The sequence below is a fragment of the Rhinolophus sinicus genome, linkage group LG11 (assembly GCF_036562045.2).
Source record: "Rhinolophus sinicus isolate RSC01 linkage group LG11, ASM3656204v1, whole genome shotgun sequence".
Taxonomy (NCBI): Eukaryota; Metazoa; Chordata; class Mammalia; order Chiroptera; family Rhinolophidae; genus Rhinolophus; species Rhinolophus sinicus.
Window position 1 is genome coordinate 45,355,542 of NC_133760.1, and position 20,968 is coordinate 45,376,509.

At 45.0% G+C, this 20,968-nt stretch overlaps 1 protein-coding gene and 1 long non-coding RNA gene across 5 annotated transcripts in view; one reads left to right on the forward strand and one right to left on the reverse strand.

Annotated features, from left to right (window-relative positions):
- The window catches only part of TENT4B (terminal nucleotidyltransferase 4B), a 47,463-nt gene extending 44,657 nt beyond the window's left edge, over positions 1-2,806 (reverse strand). Inside the window, exons 1-2 of one of the 4 annotated variants that reach the window (XM_074314924.1) lie at positions 2,223-2,806; positions 998-1,495 (exon numbers count right to left, since the gene is read on the reverse strand). In XM_074314924.1, the coding sequence (XP_074171025.1) occupies positions 998-1,495; positions 2,223-2,677 (953 nt within the window). In that variant the 5' untranslated portion in view covers positions 2,678-2,806. Of the gene's footprint in view, positions 1-997; positions 1,757-2,222 lie in introns of those variants that run through there. The other 3 variants (XM_074314925.1, XM_074314923.1, XM_074314926.1) reach the window with 3 other exon arrangements.
- Positions 312-13,226, forward strand: LOC141567517 (uncharacterized). Its single transcript, XR_012490201.1, has 3 exons — positions 312-635; positions 10,064-10,166; positions 12,460-13,226. It is a non-coding gene; the product is annotated as an uncharacterized LOC141567517 (long non-coding RNA).
- Positions 13,227-20,968: the final 7,742 nt, after the last annotated feature.

Here is a 20,968-nt window from a genome sequence, read left to right on the forward strand (position 1 = left end):
AAAGATTCAGTAACCTATTCCAGCACAGGGGCTTTTCCAGAAGGGAAGTCTAGCTGAAATCATTCCTTGCTTAAGTGTCCCTAATTCACAAGGGGTCAGGTAAAACTGCATTTTGTAACAGCTGAACTTTAAACAGTCATTCGTGGTGCAATAATCACTCATTAGCATAAAGTTACCCCCTAGAATGAAAAGCACTGGCTGTCTCTGCCAGGATGACAACTTTACAGACAGAAGCTGGGGCCAAGGACCATGAACTCCTAGAAAGTTCTATCAGCCTCAGAAGAAGACCTCACCACCTCTGCCAGCCTAAACTTAGCTGTCGCCCCATTCCTCACTCCCCACAGAACGAGGCATCGCCAATACAGGCAATTTTTTTGAAATAAAAAATATAAGATGGGTCAACAGCAGGCAAAGCCTTACAAGGCTGATGATTTCTGTTTGGGATTGGGGGAGGGGGAGGAGCTTTCTGGAAGTTTCTATTCTTGGCAAGGAAAGCACCTCCAGGTCCTTCCACCAAAAGGCACTAACACAGGATTGCTCTCAGGGAATGAGTGCTTTTCCCGTGCTAAGCAACCCCATCCCGGGGTGTGACGATGGGAGCAAGGTGGTGAAGGCCGGAAGAGGAATCCGGGAAGGTGTGTTTGACCGAGGGGGATGGAAAGAAAGAACGGATGGTTAAAGGGGGTCGGGGAAGCTGTGGAGGATGAAGAGGGAGCGTGTGGATGACTAAGGGGGGTGAGGGGAGAGTGTGGGTGTCCAGAAAAGGCGTGCGTGGCTGAAGGGCAGAGGGGGAAGGTGTGGACCGTTAAGGGGGGTTAGAGGGCAAGGCGTGCATGGCGGAGGGATGGAGGGATGTCCATCAGGCCCGAGAAGCAGCCACGAAGGCGGCCGGAGGGGGTGGCCTCGCTCGCCCCCCCACCCCGTCTCCCTGCTGTGGGCGTGTGCCCCGCTGCGCGTGTGCAAGGGCCGGGCCCCAGGCCGCAGGGCCACCACTCACCCCACGACTCCCTGGTTGTAGTTCCTCCGCTTCCACGGGGTCCCGCTGTACACGCCCCCGCCGCCGTCCGCCCGGCCGCCGCCCGCGGCCCGCCCTCCGCTGGGCTGCAGCAGGCTGTAGTTGAGTCCGTAGGTGCTGGCCTTGTTGTCGCGTTTCCGCTTGTTGCTGCTGCCGGAGGTCGGGTCGGCGGGCTCCGCGCCGGGGACAGCGGCCGACGAGTGCGGAGACGGGGACGCCGAGGGGGACAGGGACGCCGAGGGGCCCCCGACGGCCCGGCGGGCCCAGGCCGCGGGCTGGTGGTGGTTGTTGTTGTTGTTGGTCGTCTCCAGGGGCAGGAAGTCCCGGGACTCCGCCGCCTGCGCGTGGCCGCCCTGCAGGCGCTCCCCGGAGCGGTACATGCCGGCCGGGGCCGGGGCCGCGCCGCCGAGGCTGCCGGTGCTGCTGCCGCTCCCGCCGGTGGCCGTGCTGCTGCCGCCGCCGCCGCTCGCGCCGCCGCTGCTGTGACAGTGGTGGTTGAAGTACAGGTTCCTCAGCCCCTGGGTCGTCTCCCAGATCTGCATCCACAGACTGTTGGACGGTCCGAGCTGCTCTGGCTGGAACCAGGCGATCCTCGGATCCATCAAACGGCGGCGGCCGCTGCCTCCGCCCCTCCCGGCCGCCCGCAGGGCCGCCGCCGCCGCCGCCGCGCCTCAGGCGCACGCCCGGCCTCGGCTGCTGCTGCTGTGGCTGCTGCCGACGCCGCTGCTGCTGCGCTGCTGCTCCGGACCAGCCACGGGCGGCGCGGTCGCGCAGGGAGCCCGACGGCGCCGGCGGCGTCGCTCCCGCCCTCGGGGGCTCCGCGGACCCTCCCCCCTCCCTCCGCCCCTCGGCCGAGCCCCTGTCACCGGGGTCCCCGTGCAAATGGCGGCCGCAGCGGCGGCTCCAGAGAAGGGCGAGCGGCAGCAACAGCAGGAGCTGAGGGACGCGCCTGCTCCGTAGCGTCTCGCTCTTCCGACCGTGGGGGCGGGGCCTCGGCCGGCTCCACCCCGCTCGCTCCGCCTCACTCCACCCCGCCCCGCCCCTCGCTCTCGCCCCGCCTTCCCGCGTTCGCCCCGCCCCCGCCGCGCCGCCGGGTCAGCCCCGGAGGCCTAGTCGCGCGTCACAGAGACCGTGGCGCGTCGCGTTGGAGGCCGCAACCGCCCGGCCTAACAGTCCTCGCGCCTCCTGGGGAAGGAGCCTCACGTACCTGGGCATCCGGATGCCCCTCACGCGCGCGCCACCCCCGGTCTCGGTTTCGGCGTCCCTGAGACTGGGTGATGCCGGATGGAAGTCGCCGTCAGCTCCGCAGGGAATGGATTGTGGGAGGCGCCGCCCCGCCCATTGTGCCCTCCCCCACCCAGGGGCCTCCGGGATCTCCTTGGCTCTGCTGACCTGTCCCGAGATCTCCGCTCTCAGCACACCTCCAGGAGGGAGGAGATGTCCCCCCACCCCTCGAGCACGTGCACAGGACCCTGCCGGGGCCCAGGCTGCGCTGCTTTCCCCGCCGCCCGGCCGCCGTGCTCCCTGCGCCGGTCCGGCCGCGCCCTGGCCTGCGTGGGGGGCGGCAGGGGGGGCGGAGGATCCCCCAGCCCACCCGAGACTGGAGAAGCCGGCGCCCACCTGCATGGCTGCACGCGCGTCTTCGTTGAGTGCGTCAGCCATGGGCTCAAAACCTACTTTCCACAGCCACGCACACAAACACGCGTGGATGCACAGGCACAGGGTCACACGCGCTGCTGGGTGTGTAACGAAACTTCGCTCGCCCTAGGGTGCACCAGCACCCTTGGAAAGCCCTTAGTTCAGAATTAACAGGAAACCCAGTTCAGCCCAAAATGAGGACCGTGTTGTTGGCATCGGTAGAGATTTTCCACAAGGTGGTTATTTGCATATCTTCCCGATCCCTGAGGTAAAAAAGACAAGGGAATTTTAAGTGTTTTAAAACATGAGGAAAAAGGAGCACATTTCACGGTGCCCTCTAAGGTTAGTCCAAAGTACAGAGCAAGTCCCTGCGCTCGAATTTACCTTATATTTTGGGAGCTCAATATCCTGGAAAGTTTTTTTGGCAAATGATGAAAAACTCAAACACGAAGCATTGCTCGATTTTCTTGCTGAGACAATAACATGACCATAAATACAGAAAACATACCAAAAAGCAAAACCCTTCAGAATTTGGTCCATTGTATTTGTTGGTGCTTCACTACAAATCAGTATTAAGAGTTTTCTCAGAATGAAATTTGCTACATACTGAGAATTACACAGCCAGGAAAATGAGTAGTGGTATTTTTTTGTGCTATTCACACTGACAAACAAAAATAAAGCGTTGTATAGAAATAGGTTTCTTTTGACGACTTCCAATTTGTTTTCAAAATTCAAAAGAAAAACGGAAAGCTGAACAAAAAAACCTCAATGTTCCACCATCTAGAAATAACCACCATGAAGACTGTTAAACACTCTTCCAAAAATCCCTCCAGGCACACATTTATATCACGATAGTCTTTCTTATTTTTACTTATTTTAAATGTGATTCGGTCTTTTCAAATACTTTTTCAGATGTCCAAGAACACATTAAATGCCACTGACATCTAAGACCCCCCTCAAGAAAAGTATTCAAAATTAGTAATAGTACGTGCCAGAAATTAACATTTGTTGTATCCAAGTGCTCGTTTCTTCAGGCAAACCTTAGGAACTACCACAGTATTGGCAAAATGATCAATGAGTTAATATTCATAAAAGTACTTTGTAAAGTGCGGGCTGAAAGGCCAGACCTTCCTGTTCCTGCTGTCCTGTGGGGGGTGCAGACTGGTTAGCCTTGTAACACGCTCGGGTTCCAGGGCATTCATTCAGGAAATCTGGGCTGAACGTCTATCAGCCGCACAGAATGGAGCTATAATTGCTTTAGAAAAGCTAAATAAGCAACCAGGGCCTTTGGCTGCCTTCCATGAATTTACTGTCTGGTTAGGGAGGCAAAAGAGGTAAATATTTAAAGCCAAATTGCAATTCATTCAATTAATTCAACAAATATGTCTTGAGCAATTATTATGTACCAGAATCGGGGGACACAGCAATGAACAATACTGATGAAGTCCCTGCCTTCATGGAGTTTACATTCTAGTGGGGAGGGCAAGCGTATAAGGTCAGACAATGGTTAAGTGCTATGAAGAAAAAGAAAGCAGGCTACAGGGATGGTGACTGTTATTTTTAGACGGGCTGATCAGGGAAGCCTGCTCTGAGGAAGCGATATTTGAGCAGGGACTTAAGTGAGGCAGCAGACCATGGCCATCCAGGGAATGACCGGTCGGGCCTAGGGAACAGCACGTGCAAAGACGCTGAGGCAGGAATATATGTTGTGTGTAAGATGATACGACATTGTAACTGAGTGTTAAATGTGTACCATGGTATAGAATCATAAAGTAGCTCTTCTGGAAGTTTCCTCAACAATCAGTCTAAAGTGAAACAGTAGGGGATTTTACATACCCGAAAATGTATTCACTTTCTCCAATAAATATGCAGTTTTTTGTCTGAAATGTAAATATCTCATTGATTTATTAACTTCAATAAAATAGAACGGTATAATAGTACATACATACTACTATGTGGTATTAATAATCTTTGTCATTATAATTAAATTTTAGGCAGTGTGTGATTATTTTATTCCACTCCAGAGTTATGAGAACCATGACTAATATATATATATATAAAACATGTTTCCCCAATAATAAGACCTAGCCGGACCATCAGCTCTAATGAGTCTTGTGTAGTAAAAATTAGTATAAGCCCTGGTCTTATATAAGACCCGGACTTTCATATTATATTATATTATAGTATACCCAGTCTTATACTATAGTAAAATAAGTCTGGGTCTTATATTAATTTTTGCTCCAAAAGACGCATTAGAGCTGATGGTTCGGCTAGATCTTATTTTCAGGGAACCACGGTGTATATATATATATATATATATATATATATATATATATATATATATATATATATATATATACATACACATATATATGTATATGTATATGTATATGTATGTCTATATATAGTTATAGTTATTAGTGTTTTCCGTGTTCTGGTTATGAAACATTTTTTCCAGGTATCAATTAATATCTTGGGCTTAGGCCCCATTTAGAAACTTTCCCTTTTTTGCACAAAATATACATCATTGTACCATGTTTTTTTTTTCCTTAATGAAATGAATACAAAGATTCCAAGTAGGGTAATTTTTTTCAATGAAACTTCAAAGTAATAGGTAATGTGGAAGCCTGTACCTTGTTCTGGACAGAGTTTCTATCATTCCTGTTTTAGAAACAAAAGTGTCCAAGTTGTGTACCATTCTGGGATCTTTGGAGAGAGGGAGAGAGGGGAGGAGAGAGAGAGAGAGTGAGAAAGAGAGAGAGAGAGAGAGAGAGAGAGAGAGAGAGAGAGAGAGAGAGAGAGAGATAGATATTAAGAGCTTTATAGTATAATTTATATACTGTAAAATGTGCTCTTTTTAAGTGTATAATTTAATGATTTTTAGTAAGAGTTGTGCAACCATCACCACAATCCAATTTAGGAATATTTTCAACCCCCAAAAGATCTCTAGGGCTCATTTGCAGTCAATCCCTTTCCCAACCCCAGCCCCAAGCAACTACTAATCTACTTTCTATCTCTAGAGGTTTGCCATTTCTCTGTTTTAAGTGGTGTTTCTGTAGATTTTGACCTTGGTGGCAGCTAAAGCCCCCACAGAGAATTGCTTCTAGCCTAATGACAATAAAAACGAAACACTGCCAGAATGGGTGCATCTTCTCATAATTTTTCAGAGCCAAGTTTCCTGTAGGTTATTAAGGCAGCTCCTTCTGCCATCTTTGCTGCTGTAGGGCAAGTAGCATCCTCGGCCATGAGCATGCAAAGCAGGTGATGGGTCCCGGGCAGCCACTCTCTGGAGAGAGCCCAGAAACTCCGGCAGGATCCAGCATCCAAGTAACTCCTCACTATATACCGTTTCTTTCTAACTTATCACTGTGTTGCAGTCTGTGGATGAGGAGAAGACTCCAAATAAGATGGTCTTGCCTGAGAAATGCTAACCCACAACTGCTTTTGTCAAGTTATTAAACAGCCCAAGTAGAGAAATTCCATTTCTGAAGACAAAGGCCAAAGACTTATTCCAGAATATTCTCTTACTAGAACCTACGTAACTTGAAATACAGTTCAGACCTTCTTCTCAAAGAAGAGTTATTTGGTATCGTGGTTAATTTTATGTGTCAACTTGACTCGCCACGGAGTGCCCAGATTAAATATTATTTTGGGGTGTATGTGTGAGGATTTTTTCGGGTGAGCTCAGCATCTGAATCTGATGTGGATGGGTCTTTTCCTATTGGCTGAGGCCTGAATTAGAATAAAATGGTAGAAGAAGGAGGAATTTGCTCCTATTTTCCTGTCTTGCTCTTTGAGCTGGGACATCACATCTCGTCTTCTCCTGCCCTTGGACTGAGATTTACACCACTGGCGTCCCTAGTTCTTGGGCCTTCAGGCTCATACTGAATTATACCACCAGTTTTACTGGGTGTTCAGCTTGCAGACCTCAGATCATGAGATTTGGCGTGCATAATTCCTCATAATAAATCTCCATATGAATCTCCATCTATGGCTACTATATATTAGATATACTAAACCCGAATACATCATATATATATATCTATATATCTCTCTCTATATATGTATATGTATATGCTTCTGTTTCTCTGGAGAACCCTGACTAATACAGTAAATTGGGACTGAGAAGTGGGGGGTGTGCTGCTGTAACAAATATCTGAAAATACAGAGGTGGCTTTGGAACTTGGTAATGGGTACAGACTGGAGGAGTTTGGAGATACAATGCTAGAAAAAGCCTACACTGCCATGAACGGACCCTCAAAGGTGATTCTGATGAGAGCTGAGAAAGAGAACTGCAGAGAGAGCCTCAGTCTTCTCTGAGAACACCTAAGTAGTGAACGGTAGGTTGATAGAAACATGGACGGTAAAGGCCATTCTGGTGATATCTCAAGTGGAAATAAGAAACATGTTATTGGAAACTGGGGGAAAGGTGATTCTTGTTATGGAGTGGCAAAGAACCTGGCTGAATTGTGCTCGTGTTCTATTGTTCTGTGGAAGGTAGAACTTGTAAGTAATAACATTGGATATTTAACTGAAGTGATTTCAAAAAAAGTGGTGAAGGTATGGCTTGGCTCCTCTTGGCTGCTTACAGTAAAATTCAAGGAGACAGAAAGGACTTAAATACAGAATTGTTAAGCAAAAGGAAAGCAGAGCTGAATGATTTTGAAAATTCTTCGCCTGTCCGTATTGCAAAAAATGAGAATGCTAAGGATACAGCCAAGCGACCATTTGGGACATTGGAAAATGAGTATGGATGTGAACCACAGATTAATCAGCCACCCCAGGAAGAAAACTTCCAGTTTGAACTGAAGGAGAAGATGAGAAGGAATGAAGGAAGGCTATCAGACTTCATAGATTTTGAAGGATGAGACCATAGAGCTATTTGGCTGAAACTGTGCACTATTATTCAAGACAAAGCACGAAGGACCCCAAAGGCGATTCAGATTTCAATAGGGCTCCCTCCTTGGTTTCAAAAGAGGGGGCCATTTCCTATCTTCCAACAGGCCAGACAGCCTCTGTCCAGAGCCGTACGGGCAGGGCTGCCAGGAGTTGTGGGTATGGGGCTGCCTGGCAGAGCCCTGGCAGCTGACTCCTGCTTAGTAGAGCATTGGGGCATTACCTCCACCTCAGCAGAGGTGGGACCACCACCCCAGTGGGTCAGGAAGGTGAGATTTCTGCCCCAATGAGCCTGGAGGGCAGAGATGGATGGAGCCAAAGAGGATTATTCTGGAGCCTAAAGATCTTGTGAAGTTTGCCTTGCTAGATCTTAGACCTACTTGAGACGCATCACTCTACCTTCTCCCCTGTTTCTCTCTCTTAGAATGGGATGTCTGTCCTTTGCCTGTCCCAGCATTGTATTTTGGAAGCACATACCTTGTGTGGCTTCACAGGTTCACATCTGGAGAGGAGTCCCACCCATACCTGATTTAAATGGTATTTAGATGAGATTTAGGCTGCAGACTTGAGAGTTGATGCTGGAATGAGTTAAGACTTTTGGTATATTGGAGATGGAATGAATGTGCTTTGCATGTGAGAAGGACATGAATTTGGGGTGTCCAGGGTCAGAATGTTATGGATTAAATGTTTATGTCCTCCCAAAATTCATGTATTGAACCTTACTCCGCAGTGTGATGGTCTAGGAAGTGATGAGGGTCAGATGAGGTCACGAGGATGGGCCCCTCCTGAATGGGATTGGTGCCCCTGTAAGAGTCACGAGAGAACTTGCTACCTTTCTGCTCTCCACCGTGTGAGGACAAAACAAAAAGTCAGTGGTCTGTAGCCCGGAAGAGGGCCCTCACCAGAATCTCCCCATGGTGGATGCCTCATCTTGGACTTCCAGTCTCTAGAACTGTGAGAACTAAATTTCTGTTGTTCATAAGCCACCAAGTCTGTTGTATTCTGGTATAGCAGCCTGAGCTAAGACACTTTGTCATGAAAGAAGTTTCCAGAGCCCCTGTGGAAAACACGATTTCACTATTGTTCTGGTTTTGGGAGTCACCTTCTGCTTTATGCCTGTTAGACAAGTATGATCTTCCCCCAACAAAACGGTTCCTCCTCCATTCAGACAAGCCCCAGACCTTCCTTATTTCACCTCCAGAACCTTCTCAGGCCCATTCACTCCCCTTTACTCCCACGCTATCCACTGAGCCTGACCACCATCACTTCCTGCTTAGGCTCCCCCCCACACCTTTCCAAATGTTGGTCTCAGAGTGCTCGCACTTTAACCCCTTTGATCCAACATTTCACAGCACCCAGAGTGAACTTTTAAAAGTACAAATTTGCGACTATCGCTTTCCTTAAAATGTATAAAGTCAAACTCTAGAATTTTGCTGTTAAAACCCATTCCTCCCACTCACTGTCTTGTGCATCTAGTAAATGGTGACTGCATTCTTCAAGTAGCTCAGGCCAAAACCCCTGCTATCACCTGTAACATCTCCCTTTCCTCTCCCCACACATCCGTTTCTCCATCAGTGGGTGCTGCAGCCTGTACCTTCAGACTACAGCTGTGCACATTCCAGGAAACACATCAGCACCACCTCGGTCCAAACCAATTCTTGACAAGAATTGCTTCTTGTCAAGATCATGAAAACAGCTGCAAACTGGTTTCCTTGCTTCCACTGATGCCTCTCTTCAGTCTGCCCTCATCCCGGGAACAATGGGACCCTTTGCAATATAAGCCAAACAGTGTTACTCCTAGGCCCCAAATTTTCCAACAGCCATGCATCTCTCAGAGATCCTTCCATCCACAAGGACCTACCTGATCGGACTCCATGGCCTCAGGTCCTACTCCCTGACAATAGGTCCAGCCCCACTGGCCGGCTCACTGTTACAGAAGTCACCAATGCTCACAGGTGACTTGCTTGTCCGCAGCTGGGCTGCGGCACCCCACTTCCTTCGGGTCCAATGTCGCTGCCCCAAGAAGCCTTCCCCCGACTGCCGTCCTCTAGAACGATGCTCCTTTACTTCTGTTCCATTTAGCCAGCTTTATCATTCTGCTTTAGCCTTTTCTGCAGCACCCAACATTTATGGGTCTATTCCTCTGTTGTCCATCTTCCCCCACTAAACCATGAGCTGCGTGACAGCAGGTCCTTGGTGTGTGAGGCAGATGGATGGACTCTAAGATGTCCCCTCATCCCCACTTCCTGGTGTGTTCACATCTTTGTGTAATTCCCTCCCCCTCAGTGTGGGTAGAACCTGTTTCTAACCAATAGCATATGGCACAGTGATGGGGTGGCATGCCCCTGAATATGTTCCCTAATATAAGACTGCGTCCTGCTAGCGGACTCCCACGCTCCAGCTCACCTCAAAGAAGCAGGCCGCTGCCGTGAACTGCCTGAGGGCAGCCCCTGGGAACTGAGGGCCTCTGAGCAACAGCCAGTAAAAAAACCAAAGCTCTCATTCCACACACAGGAAACGAATTTCTGTGACAACTGGAGTGAGCGTGGAAGCAGATTCTTCTCCTGTTGAGCCTCCGGATGAGAATGCAGCCCCGCCGACCTCTGACTGCAGCCTGGTAAGAAGCTGACGCAGAGAACGCCCCTGAGCTGTGCCCAGACACTTGGCCCACAGAAACTGAGTGATAATAAATGTCTGTTGTTTTAAGCGGCTAAATTTGTGGTGACTTGTCACTCGGCAATAGAAAATAACAGTTTGTTTTGCTCATTGCTCTCTCCTGTGTACTTAGACCAGGATCCGCGATCTACCAGATGACCGATAATATTTGTTGAATTGAATATATTATTATGGAAATACAAAACAGAGCGAACAGAGTAGACAGCAGTGTTACAATATGCTACCAGTGGTGTGTGTGTGTGTGTGTGTGTGTGTGTATCTATCTATGTGTATATGTACACAAATGTAGAATACCTCTAAAAAGGTATACAAGAAACTGACAGAAGCCTGGGGAGTGAAACGAGAGACTAGAAATCCACAAAAGAGGGAGACTTTCCTCTCATTTTATACCCTTCTGAACTGCTTGAAAAAAAAATTTTTTTTTTAAAGGCTCTCCCCACTTCCACACTTCGATCTTTTTTTTTTTAAGTCAAGTTGTTGTCCTTTCAGTTTCAGTTGTGGAGGGCGCAGCTCAGCTCCAGGTCCAGTTGCCGTTGCTAGTTGCAGGGGGTGCAGCCCACCATCCCCTGCGGGAGTTGAACTGGCAACCTTGTGGTTGAGAGGACGCGCTCCAACCAACTGGGCCATCTGGGAGCTCAGCGGCAACTCAGCTCAAGGTGCCTTGTTCAATCTTAGTTGCAGGGGGCGCTGCCCACCATCCCTTGCGGGAATCGAGGAATTGAACTGGCAACCTTGTGGTTGAGAGCCCACTGGCCCATGTGGGAATCGAACCGGCAGCCTTCGGAGTTAGGAGCATGGAGCTCTAACCGCCTGAGCCACCGGGTCAGCCCCTTGAAAATGTGTTTTACTCTATGTCACTTAAACACACATACACAGAACACATACACACCAAAATAAAATAGCCCATGTGACTTCAAATGTCAATGGTTTCCAAAAGAAATCACTTTTTCAGCACTTAAGTCCTTTACTCAGTGCTCTGCCTTCCCCGTCCAAGTGGCACCCTAGTCTATTCATTTCCACCTCGCCCCCCTCCAGGAGGTTTCCTGGTATGCATATTCAACAAAAGAACTGCTACAGACAGAAGTAAATGCTTTGAACTTGACTGCATCACAGAGAAGCAGAAAGGCAAATTTTGTTTCCAGACATGTGTGAGCCAAGCCATAAGGGCCTTTTCTAAAGTAAAATGCAAGACAAAGGGGGCCAACCTTTCCCCTTATTGTTATTGTGTATCTAGCCTAAAAGGCATTTCATTCAAGAAAAAAATCAAATAATTTAAGGTATGGAGTTACCCTGGAGTTTTGGGATGGTGTAATAGACTCTGAAAAGTGCAGCCAAAATGATGGGGGGCAATTTCCATATTTGTGTGGTGGAAGTGAAAAAAAGTCAACCGAAAATTTGCAGACTGAGGACAAATGGACAGAATCCATTACAAAGCAAGAAAAACTGAGTCAGAAAGTACAGCTAGAGCTCGGGGAGGCCACGCATCAGGTGCCACAGGTAGAAACTGCCCAGATTATCCCTTACTAAAAGTGGAGCAGTGTCACACTGGTAGCCCTTGACCTCTTTTGAAACTAGCCTATATCACAAATTTAAGATCTACTGAGAGTCGTTTTTCTTCTAGGGCTCTAGAGAACATCTGAGACACAGTTATTCACTCTCGGTAATTAGTGAGGGACTGTGAGCACAGCAACATATGATTACTGACCCTTGTTCAAAGTTCTAAAACTGGACATGAAAATGCACAACCACAATGAATGTTCAATGATTAATCAACATCTGTGAGTTGATGGCTGAAAACCAGTGAGTTACAAAATATCGTTTCTGTCTAGCTTCTTAAATGGTAATTAGTTGTGTGTATGTTGTGTGTGTGTGTGTAAAACATTACAATTTCTCACAGATGACACTAAAGCCATGTCAGCTTGATTGTTCAAGCCACACATCTTGCCAATGTGGCTACAAGGTCATGACTTTGAATCCTATGAAGATCAAAAGGTGTACTCAGCCTCTTGGCCAAAATAATACCCTTCCCATGAAACATTTGAATACTTCACTACTTAGTGTCTTGGCCATTCATTCATTCATTCATTCATTCATTTCACCAACATTTAACACTGGGGTACAGAGAGACATGTCAGGGGCCTTGTTCACAGTCCTATGGTCCACAGGTGTATGCGTGCGTTTCCTAGCCAATATGTCATTGTAGCCAAATCTTTTTTCCATTGTCTGAAATGCAGGTCCTGGAAGACAGGCCTGAGGGATGCAGAACTTGAATGGGGCACCTGGGAGCCCTTGGAGCAGAGCTTCCTGGTGACACATCCTTGGAATCCCATGTGAGAGAAGGAGGAAAGAAGGATGGTGGAGGAGAATCTAGCTCAACATATTTCAAAGAAGGAAAAGTGCACATCCTCTGGGCCCTACTTCTCTCAGTGCTGTGCACACACGGAAGACCCACTTCTGGTTTAAAACTGTTCAGCTCCACCTCTCATTGTCATCAGGCATTTGAGAAAATCTGACTCCCGTGGGCGCTTATGTTCCTCTATAATGTTATATAAACTATAGCTCATTTTCCCAAGTCACTGTGAATAAAATATCTTACTACCAAATATGAGAGATGCCCGCCCCCCAATAATGTTCTCTTAGCTTTCTTTCTCTTAGAGCCATTTCAACTCATGAACTAGGGAAGAAGCAAGAGGAACTGAAAGTGAAGAAGAGCGTTACTTGACACCACATCCCTGCGGGGTTGAACAAGCTTTCGTGTTATACCGACCGCCTGATGGGCTTCCAGGGATGGAGACGAAGGATAAGAAAGTCATTCATTAAAGGTCACACATGCATTTGGAAGAATCTCAACATTAAGTATTCATTCAAATACGTGCCTTGTTTGTGTTCTCAGATTGACGAGATGAGAGTGTGACAGTATCCGGTGCTGGTGAGGGTACGGGAGAACAGATCCTGCTCACATGTGTGGGCATGTGAAGTGGAGCACACGCTTTGCAGCACGATGTGGGTGCCACCTGTCAAATTAAAACTGCGTATGTCCTTCGACCCACTGTGTCAGTCTGCTCGGGCTGCTGTAACAGAATGCCACAGACTGGGGGGCTTAAACAACAGAAATTTATGTTCTTACAGTTCTGGAGGCTGGAGTCCAAGACCAAGGTGCCCCTGGGGTTGGTTTCTGGTGAGAGCTCTCTTCCTGGCTTGGAGGTGGCCTCTTTATCCTGTGTCCTAACCTGCGCGCATGCAGAAACAGAGAGATCTCTAGTGTCGCTTCATCTTCTTACAAGGACACTAGTCTGCTTAAATTAGACCCCCATCCTCATGGCCTGACTTAACCTTAATTTCCTCCCGAAAGGCCCCGTCTCCAAATACAGTCACATTGGGGGTTAGGGTTTCACATACGCATGTGGGGTGGGGGGGGTTAGGGGGGGTGTCACAATATGGTTCATACCACCCAGCAATTCCAGTTTCAGAAGTTTCTCCTACATGTGTGTGTACAGATGTGCACGAAGATCTTTAAGGAAGAATGTTTCAAGTTGCATTGTCTGCAGCAGCCCCAAACTGTCAACCACCTAACCATCCATCAGGAGGGGGTTAAGATACATTCAGTCAATAAAATACTACTACACAACTGTTAAAATGAGTGAGCCAGCACTACACAGGTTGACATGGAGAATGCACTAAAATATATCATTAAGTGGGAAAAGGCACGGTGCACAGCTGTGTGTAGAATACAATCCAATTTGTGTTAAAAAAAAAAAAGAGCTTAAGCATCAATGTTTTTTGGACAGATTTACAAGAAACCGTTGGCGGTCATTACTGTTGAGGAGCGGACTTGGGCACGGGTTTATTCCTTCTTCCCTCTGTACTGCTTGTGCTTTGCCCACCCTCACTGCCGGTGGAGGTATGTTACTCTTTTTTTAATTGAGGTAAAATTCACATAGCAAAAGAACTCACCATTTTAACCATGGAAAAGTGTACAATTCAGTGGCACTTCGTACACTGACAATATTATGCCACCGTCACCTCTACCCAGTTTTAGACATTTTCATCACCCCGAATGGGCAGCCATTCCGCATTCTTCCCTCCCCCAGCTCCTGGTAACCGCTAATCTGTTTTCTGTCTCCATGGATTTAGTATTTTGAATATTTCATATCAGTGGAATCATAACATGTGGCTTTGTGTCTGGCTCCTTTCACTTAGGATGTTTTCAAGGTTCATCCATGTTGTAGCATGGATCTAAGTTCATTCCCTTTCTATGGCTGAATAATATTTCATTGGATGAATATACTCTATTTAGCTTGGCCATTGATCTATTAACGGGCATTTGGGTTGTTTCCACCTCTTGGCTATTGTGAATGGTACCGCTATGAACGTTCACGTGCAATTTATTATTCAAATACCTGTTTTCAGTTCTTTTGGGTACATACCTGGCAGTGGGATTTCTGGGTCATATGGTAATTCTATGTTTAATTTTCAGGGGGATGAATGTTACTTTTTATTTTGTTTAAATATTTAATTATATGTCATAAATGAGACCGTATAGGATGGGATCTTGAAAGATCTTTTAGTGCAGTCCCTCTTTGACAATGGACATTGTTTATCTTCATTGAAGCAGTAATTTGGGTTTAACAATATATCCTGTCTTCCGGCCTGTTAGATGTCTTCTGTAAAACGGACATTCCAACCTTCTTACTGTTGAATTGAACTGAAACAGTCTAGCCATCTCACATCCTTAAACAAGACACAATGCAATAAATAGCAATTATTCCAGTTTTTAGGTATTGTTAGTTTATTCAAAAAATAACTGTTGACCACTTTGTACCCAGTAGGATGATTAGTACCACGACATAGGAAATAACAAGTGTTGTCAAGGATCCAGAGAAGCTGCAACCCTTGTGTTGGTGGAAAACAGTATGCTGGTTCCTGGGAAAAATAATACTAGAACTACCATACGATCCAGCAATTCCACTTCTGGGTATTTATCCAAAAGAACTGAAATCAGAGTCTTGAGCAGATATATAAACACTCATGTTCATAGCAGCATTATTCCCAATAGCCAACAGCTGGACGCAACCCAAGTGTCCATTCACAGATGATTGGATAAACCAAATGTGGACGGAATAGCATTCAGTCTTAAATGACATATTATTCAGTCTTTAAAAGGAAACTCCGATACAGTCTAGGACACGGACGAACCTTGAAGACATCATGTTAAGTGACACAAGCCAGTCACAAATAACAACTATTGTGTGAGTCCACTCATATGAGGTACCTTGAGTAGTGAAATCCATACAGACAGAAAGTGGAATGACGGCAGCCAGAGGCTGGGGGGAAGGGAGAGTTAATGTTTAATGAGTACAGAATTTCAATTGCGGAAATTGAAAAAACAACAACAAAAAAACAGAGATGGATGGTAGTGATGGTTGCACAATGAGTGTCCTTAGAACCACTAAACTGTACACTTAAAAATGGTTAAAATGTTAGAGTTAGATATGTTTTACCACACAAAAAGGAAAGGGAACACACAAAAGTAAGTAAATAAAAATAACTATTGAGCTCCTACTAAGGATGCTGAGGGTGTAGCACTGAACAAAACACAGAACACAGTCCCTGCCTTTACAGAACCAACTGCCTAGTAGGGTAGACAAACAGTAAATAAAAATGTAATACACCCTCTAAGATACACATACACGTGTCTTTATAAAAACAGATAGTATCTTTTTAAAATACAGATGTGCATTGTGCTCTGTAACTTTCTTTTCACTCAATATTAGAGGTTTCTCAATGTTTGTATATGAAGATCTATTTCCTCCTTTTTCCACTCCAGGCAGAATTGCACAGTGAGACGACACAGCAGTGATTTAAGCACAGCTCTGTGACGGGCCTTTAGCTGGTCTGCAATCGTTTGCTGTATAATCATAAGGAAGATCTTCATAGAAACCCACGCCATTCTACCTCTTCAAAGCAGGGCTTTTGATAACAAGTTCGTTTCTATTTTTAAAATGAATCCCCAGACCCGGCCAAGGAATCATCAAGGTGATTCCTCTTGACAGATGCAGAAAAGGAGGCACAGTTTGGATAAGCAAGTTCCTACCCTTTTTACATCTCTCATCTCTCCTGGATTAAAACATAGTTTTCAAACGAGAGTATATTGCTCTGATTTTCTGGTACCTCATTTCATCTCATTCCCGTTAGACATGAACTTATCAACTGGCTTTGCAACTGCAATTTCACATATAGTTCAGCAACTGTTTCCATCCACACACACAGATTGGGTTTCAAAAATTAGCCTTGGAGTTCGTTGTTTGGAACTCTGACCCACCAGCAATTTGGAGTTTTAGTGTGAAAGACTTTTCTCTCTCTTGAATATGCTTCCCATGTAATGGGCAATGATGCGGCATCATATTTTTCCACTAGTATTTTTTTCAGTACATCGTTTTCAGTTCAAACAACTATATTATTCTGATCCTACGTGGATCTAAATATAATTTAATCCATCAAAGTAATTTCTATTAAAAAGAGATTTATTTGGATGGACTTAAGCAATTTTTTATCTGCAGAAGGAAATTAGTTTGATAAATGGAAATGAGAATTATCTTCTATCCCAAAGCGAGGAATATAAGATAATCACCCTGCACATTGACGAGCAGTACTCCATGGGCGTAGCTAATGCATAAAACTCTTATACACACAGAAAGGAAATTTATGAGCTTACAAATCCTACACACACACAAGTTTTCCTCCTAAAACACAACTTATACATTTCTTATATTGCTTTGGGTTCCCCCCAGAAGCAGACACTGAGCCAAGATTTCAAGTGTAAGCAGTTTATGTGGGAGGGATCCCAGGAAACGCTACAGTGGGGAGAGGGGAACTCTGATGGGAAAGGGAGAGCAGCCATCCGAGGCTTGTTTTCAGCAGGTATCAATGTGAGTAAACTAAAACTTAATCCTGCTGGAGAACTCTGGGACCTCAGGGCTATTCTATCCAAGGGGCAAGAGTGCTAGGTATTTGTACACTTCTTCCTGTCAATAATTGATGGGGGGTTTAGTGGTGGTGGGGGGCTCATCCATTCTTTATACTTCTGACCTGTCATGCTGCGGGGGCAAAGGAGGACCCAAGGGCCCAAGAAAGACCTCAGGGGAGGAAATGAGGGTGGGCAGCTGACGTCAGGCTGGTGTGCACCAGTGGTAAGGATGCAGGTAGAAATGCGGGATAGCATCTGCCATGTCTCTCTTCCTGAAAGTTCTAAGTAGAAGTCATTGCCTCTTCGGTTTCCTCCAGAATTTGTCTGCCTGTGTCATCACACACATCACAGAGAGTCCCAGGCAGGCAGAGAGGAAGTGATGTCCTCCCCTCAGCACCAGCAGGAAAGAGGCCAGCGAGCACAACTTAACGTGCTGCTTCCAGAAACCCAGCTCTTCCTAGCGGCCTCTTGAAAGCACTGAAAAAGTCTAGAACGCAGGAGCTTTCTCAGGTTTCTGGTTCTTATTTTTCTTTCTAAATGTAAAGAGAAAAAAAATCTAGGCCAATTTATGGAATTAAAAACATAATGTCCTCAATAAATGTAGAGGTCAAATGGTGGCTAAGTCGTAAAGATAAAACATATAGCAGAGTAATGGGGCAGAGTGTGCATAGGGGGTGATATTTTGGAAGAGGGGTGTGGAAGGCTCTCTGATAACCGGACATTGTAATATATAATATATATTACGTGTACATGTATATATATATATTTTTTTCTTATCCTTTAGTAATTCAAGCTCTAGGGTCTTGTGCATAGACAGTCACACGAGTACTAAAATACTCACTGCAACATTGTCTGTAGCAGCAAGACTGGAAACAATCTAGATGACGTCCCTCTATGTAAGGAACATTTGTATAGCATTTCATATATGTTACGCCCTATTCTGGGTTATACAAATATTAACTCATTGAACCCCCACCACAAACCTAGTAAGTGGCCAATTTCATTCTTCCCTTTTTCAGGAGGGGAAAACCGAGAAAAAGAAATTAAGTCATTTGCTCAATGAACACAGTGAGGAAATGGCACTCAGGATTCAAACCCAGACTATCCAGCTTCCAAGTCTGATTTCTTGACTAGACGGTGCTGCCATGCCTCCCCCTCTAAGGGGAGACTAATGAAATTATGGTTCCAACCCTTTGGTGCTATATTGATATGGAGCTACTAAAAAGACAGGGGTGGGGTCGGGGGTAGGGGGTGGGGGGTAGTGGATGTGGGCGCAATTCTCTCTATAGTGATATGGAAATACCTTTGAGCTACTAACCCACAGCACGAAGGTACTGAGCAGTGTGGAGAGTACTCTACCTACCACTTGTGTACTAACCAGGGAGGAACACGTTGCAAGGACATTTCTGGAAGGATACATGCAAAACTGGTAGGGGGGCTTTTAGGGAGAGGAACTGAGAGACAAAACTTTTCAAGCCCTGCCTTCTGACATTGTTTACACTGTTTATCGTACACATGTATTATGTTTTTATTAAACATAGCTTTAAAAAGTAGAAAGGAAATATAATTTTTTTCACTAGAACAACGGAAAATGTCATCGTCTGAATTTTTTTTAGAATTTATATTACCTTGCAATTCAAGGTGAAAGTGAAAGACCAAAGGTGAAAACTTCCATATCTTTCATACAGGGTTTTAATTTACTTTTGGTCATTCATCAGGTTATTATATCAAAGTGTGAAGTGCACTAAAATTCATGTGTAAATTTTAATGAAAAGAATTGCACAATAGGGAGTTGTTTATTTCATTAGAGTGTGTTATGTCTTAAAGACTGTAATCATTTCAAACATTTTTCTGACTTTCTTCCAAATTTATTTCAAAGACACTAATCTTTGAAATAAAAAAAAAAGGAAAAAAGGCAGGCAACTATTTCAAACAGCTTTGTGAAATCATTTCAGCTCCATGTTCTGTACTTGTCCCACTGGCCTTAAAAACAATTCCATTATTCCTTTAATTTGACAGCATTCATTTTAGAAAAAAAACCTATAAAAACCAAAAACTTAATTTCTCCCTATTTTACTTGAATAAGTTTAAGTATCTTTTATGTTAAATAAACTCAGGAAATTGGTTCCCACAAATGAGAGTATGAAAGTGTTTTTCCAGGTTATACTCATCCTGAAGGGAAGTAACTGAAGACAGTAGTTCCTGTATTCAAAAAGAATTTGTCCTTTCCATGGACAGGTATACATTGCCGAAAATGTTAAAATTTTTACAGCAACTGTGTTTTCATAATTTGGATTCCTATGTAAGGTTAGGTAGGATAAAAACAGATTTAAGCCAATACTGGAAACTACTTGCTTATCATTTCTCACTCCCCATAGAGAAAAACAAGTTAATGCTATTCATGAAAATAAGGAATTGCTCAATTAGGTGGACCAAAAGTTTCAATTAAAGATACAAATTTCTATAGTAGGGCAAACTTTGGGAATCTTCCACTACATGAAGATGTAACTTTTTTTTTTTGGGGGGGGGGGTTAAATAGTAAAACCAAAGCACCCTTTTAACTCAAAGAAGAGACAAGATAAAAAGAATGTTAACAAAGACCTTGCAACTCTCAATGTTTGTTATCAACAGAAGCAGTTAGCAGGTTTTGAGGCTGGATGGGGTGAGAAAAACCAACTTCCTTAAAAAGGAAATTAAGATTTCCTAAGTAAATGTTTCCTCAACTCAAACTACAGGTATCTTCCATCTAATTATTCAGTTAATTCCACAAGCTGGAAACCAGCAATCCTCTCGAAATTTCCTACCGCTCTATCCTGCATATCCAGTGCTTCGCCAATTCATTTACAGTAAATTAACAATTGTGACTCCTTCCTTCAGCTACTGTCTTGTCTCCTTTTCCCCTTCACAATTTCTCTGAAGCCTGGTCTCTCTTCACCAGCTTCGTTTCCTCACCTTTCACACTCCCCAACTCCCTCCAATCTGACTTCTGACCTGATCACTCCATAGAAATAGCTCTTGCCAACATCACTGGTGACGTCACTAAAACCAATGGACGTTTGTCAGCTCTCCTCTTACGTGACCTTAACCCACATTCCATGCTCTTGGCTGCTTCTTCCTCCTCAACACATTCCGTTGGTCTCCCTGACTTGGCACACGTCCGATTTTCCTCTTACCTCTCAGGTTATTCCTTCGGGGTTTTCTTTCAGGTTCTTGCTCCAATCAGACTGTTTAATATGAGGTTTCTTCCAAGCTTGGCTTCAGTCCTTCTTTTTACCTCTTTCTGGACTAGTAGGTCTCAAAGTGTGTTCCACAGATCCTTTTAGGGGGTCCACAAGGTCAAAACTATTTTTGCAACAAACATTTTTTGGGTGTTTTGCTTTTTTATTACAATGTTAATTTGCCACACTGGCACTGTAGGCACAAAAATCCTGGTGGGTATAACAGCTGGTGGGCAGAATGAATTAAGGCATCGGAACAAAGGTGCACTAATCGTCACTGTATGCTTCCCCGTCTGCACTTACAGAAAAATAAGTCACCTGAACTTAAGAACGTGCTTGATGAATTAGTAAAAAATATCCAATTTTATTAAATCTTGACTCTTGAATATATGGTCTTTTCCCACATAGATATGTTATTCTAGCACCACTTATTGAAAAGATTATTTCTCCATTGAATCAGCTTGACACCTTAATGGAAAATCAGTTGACCATATAATTATACGTCTATTTCTGGACTCTCAATTTTGTTCCATTCATCTGTCTTCCCTTATGCTGATA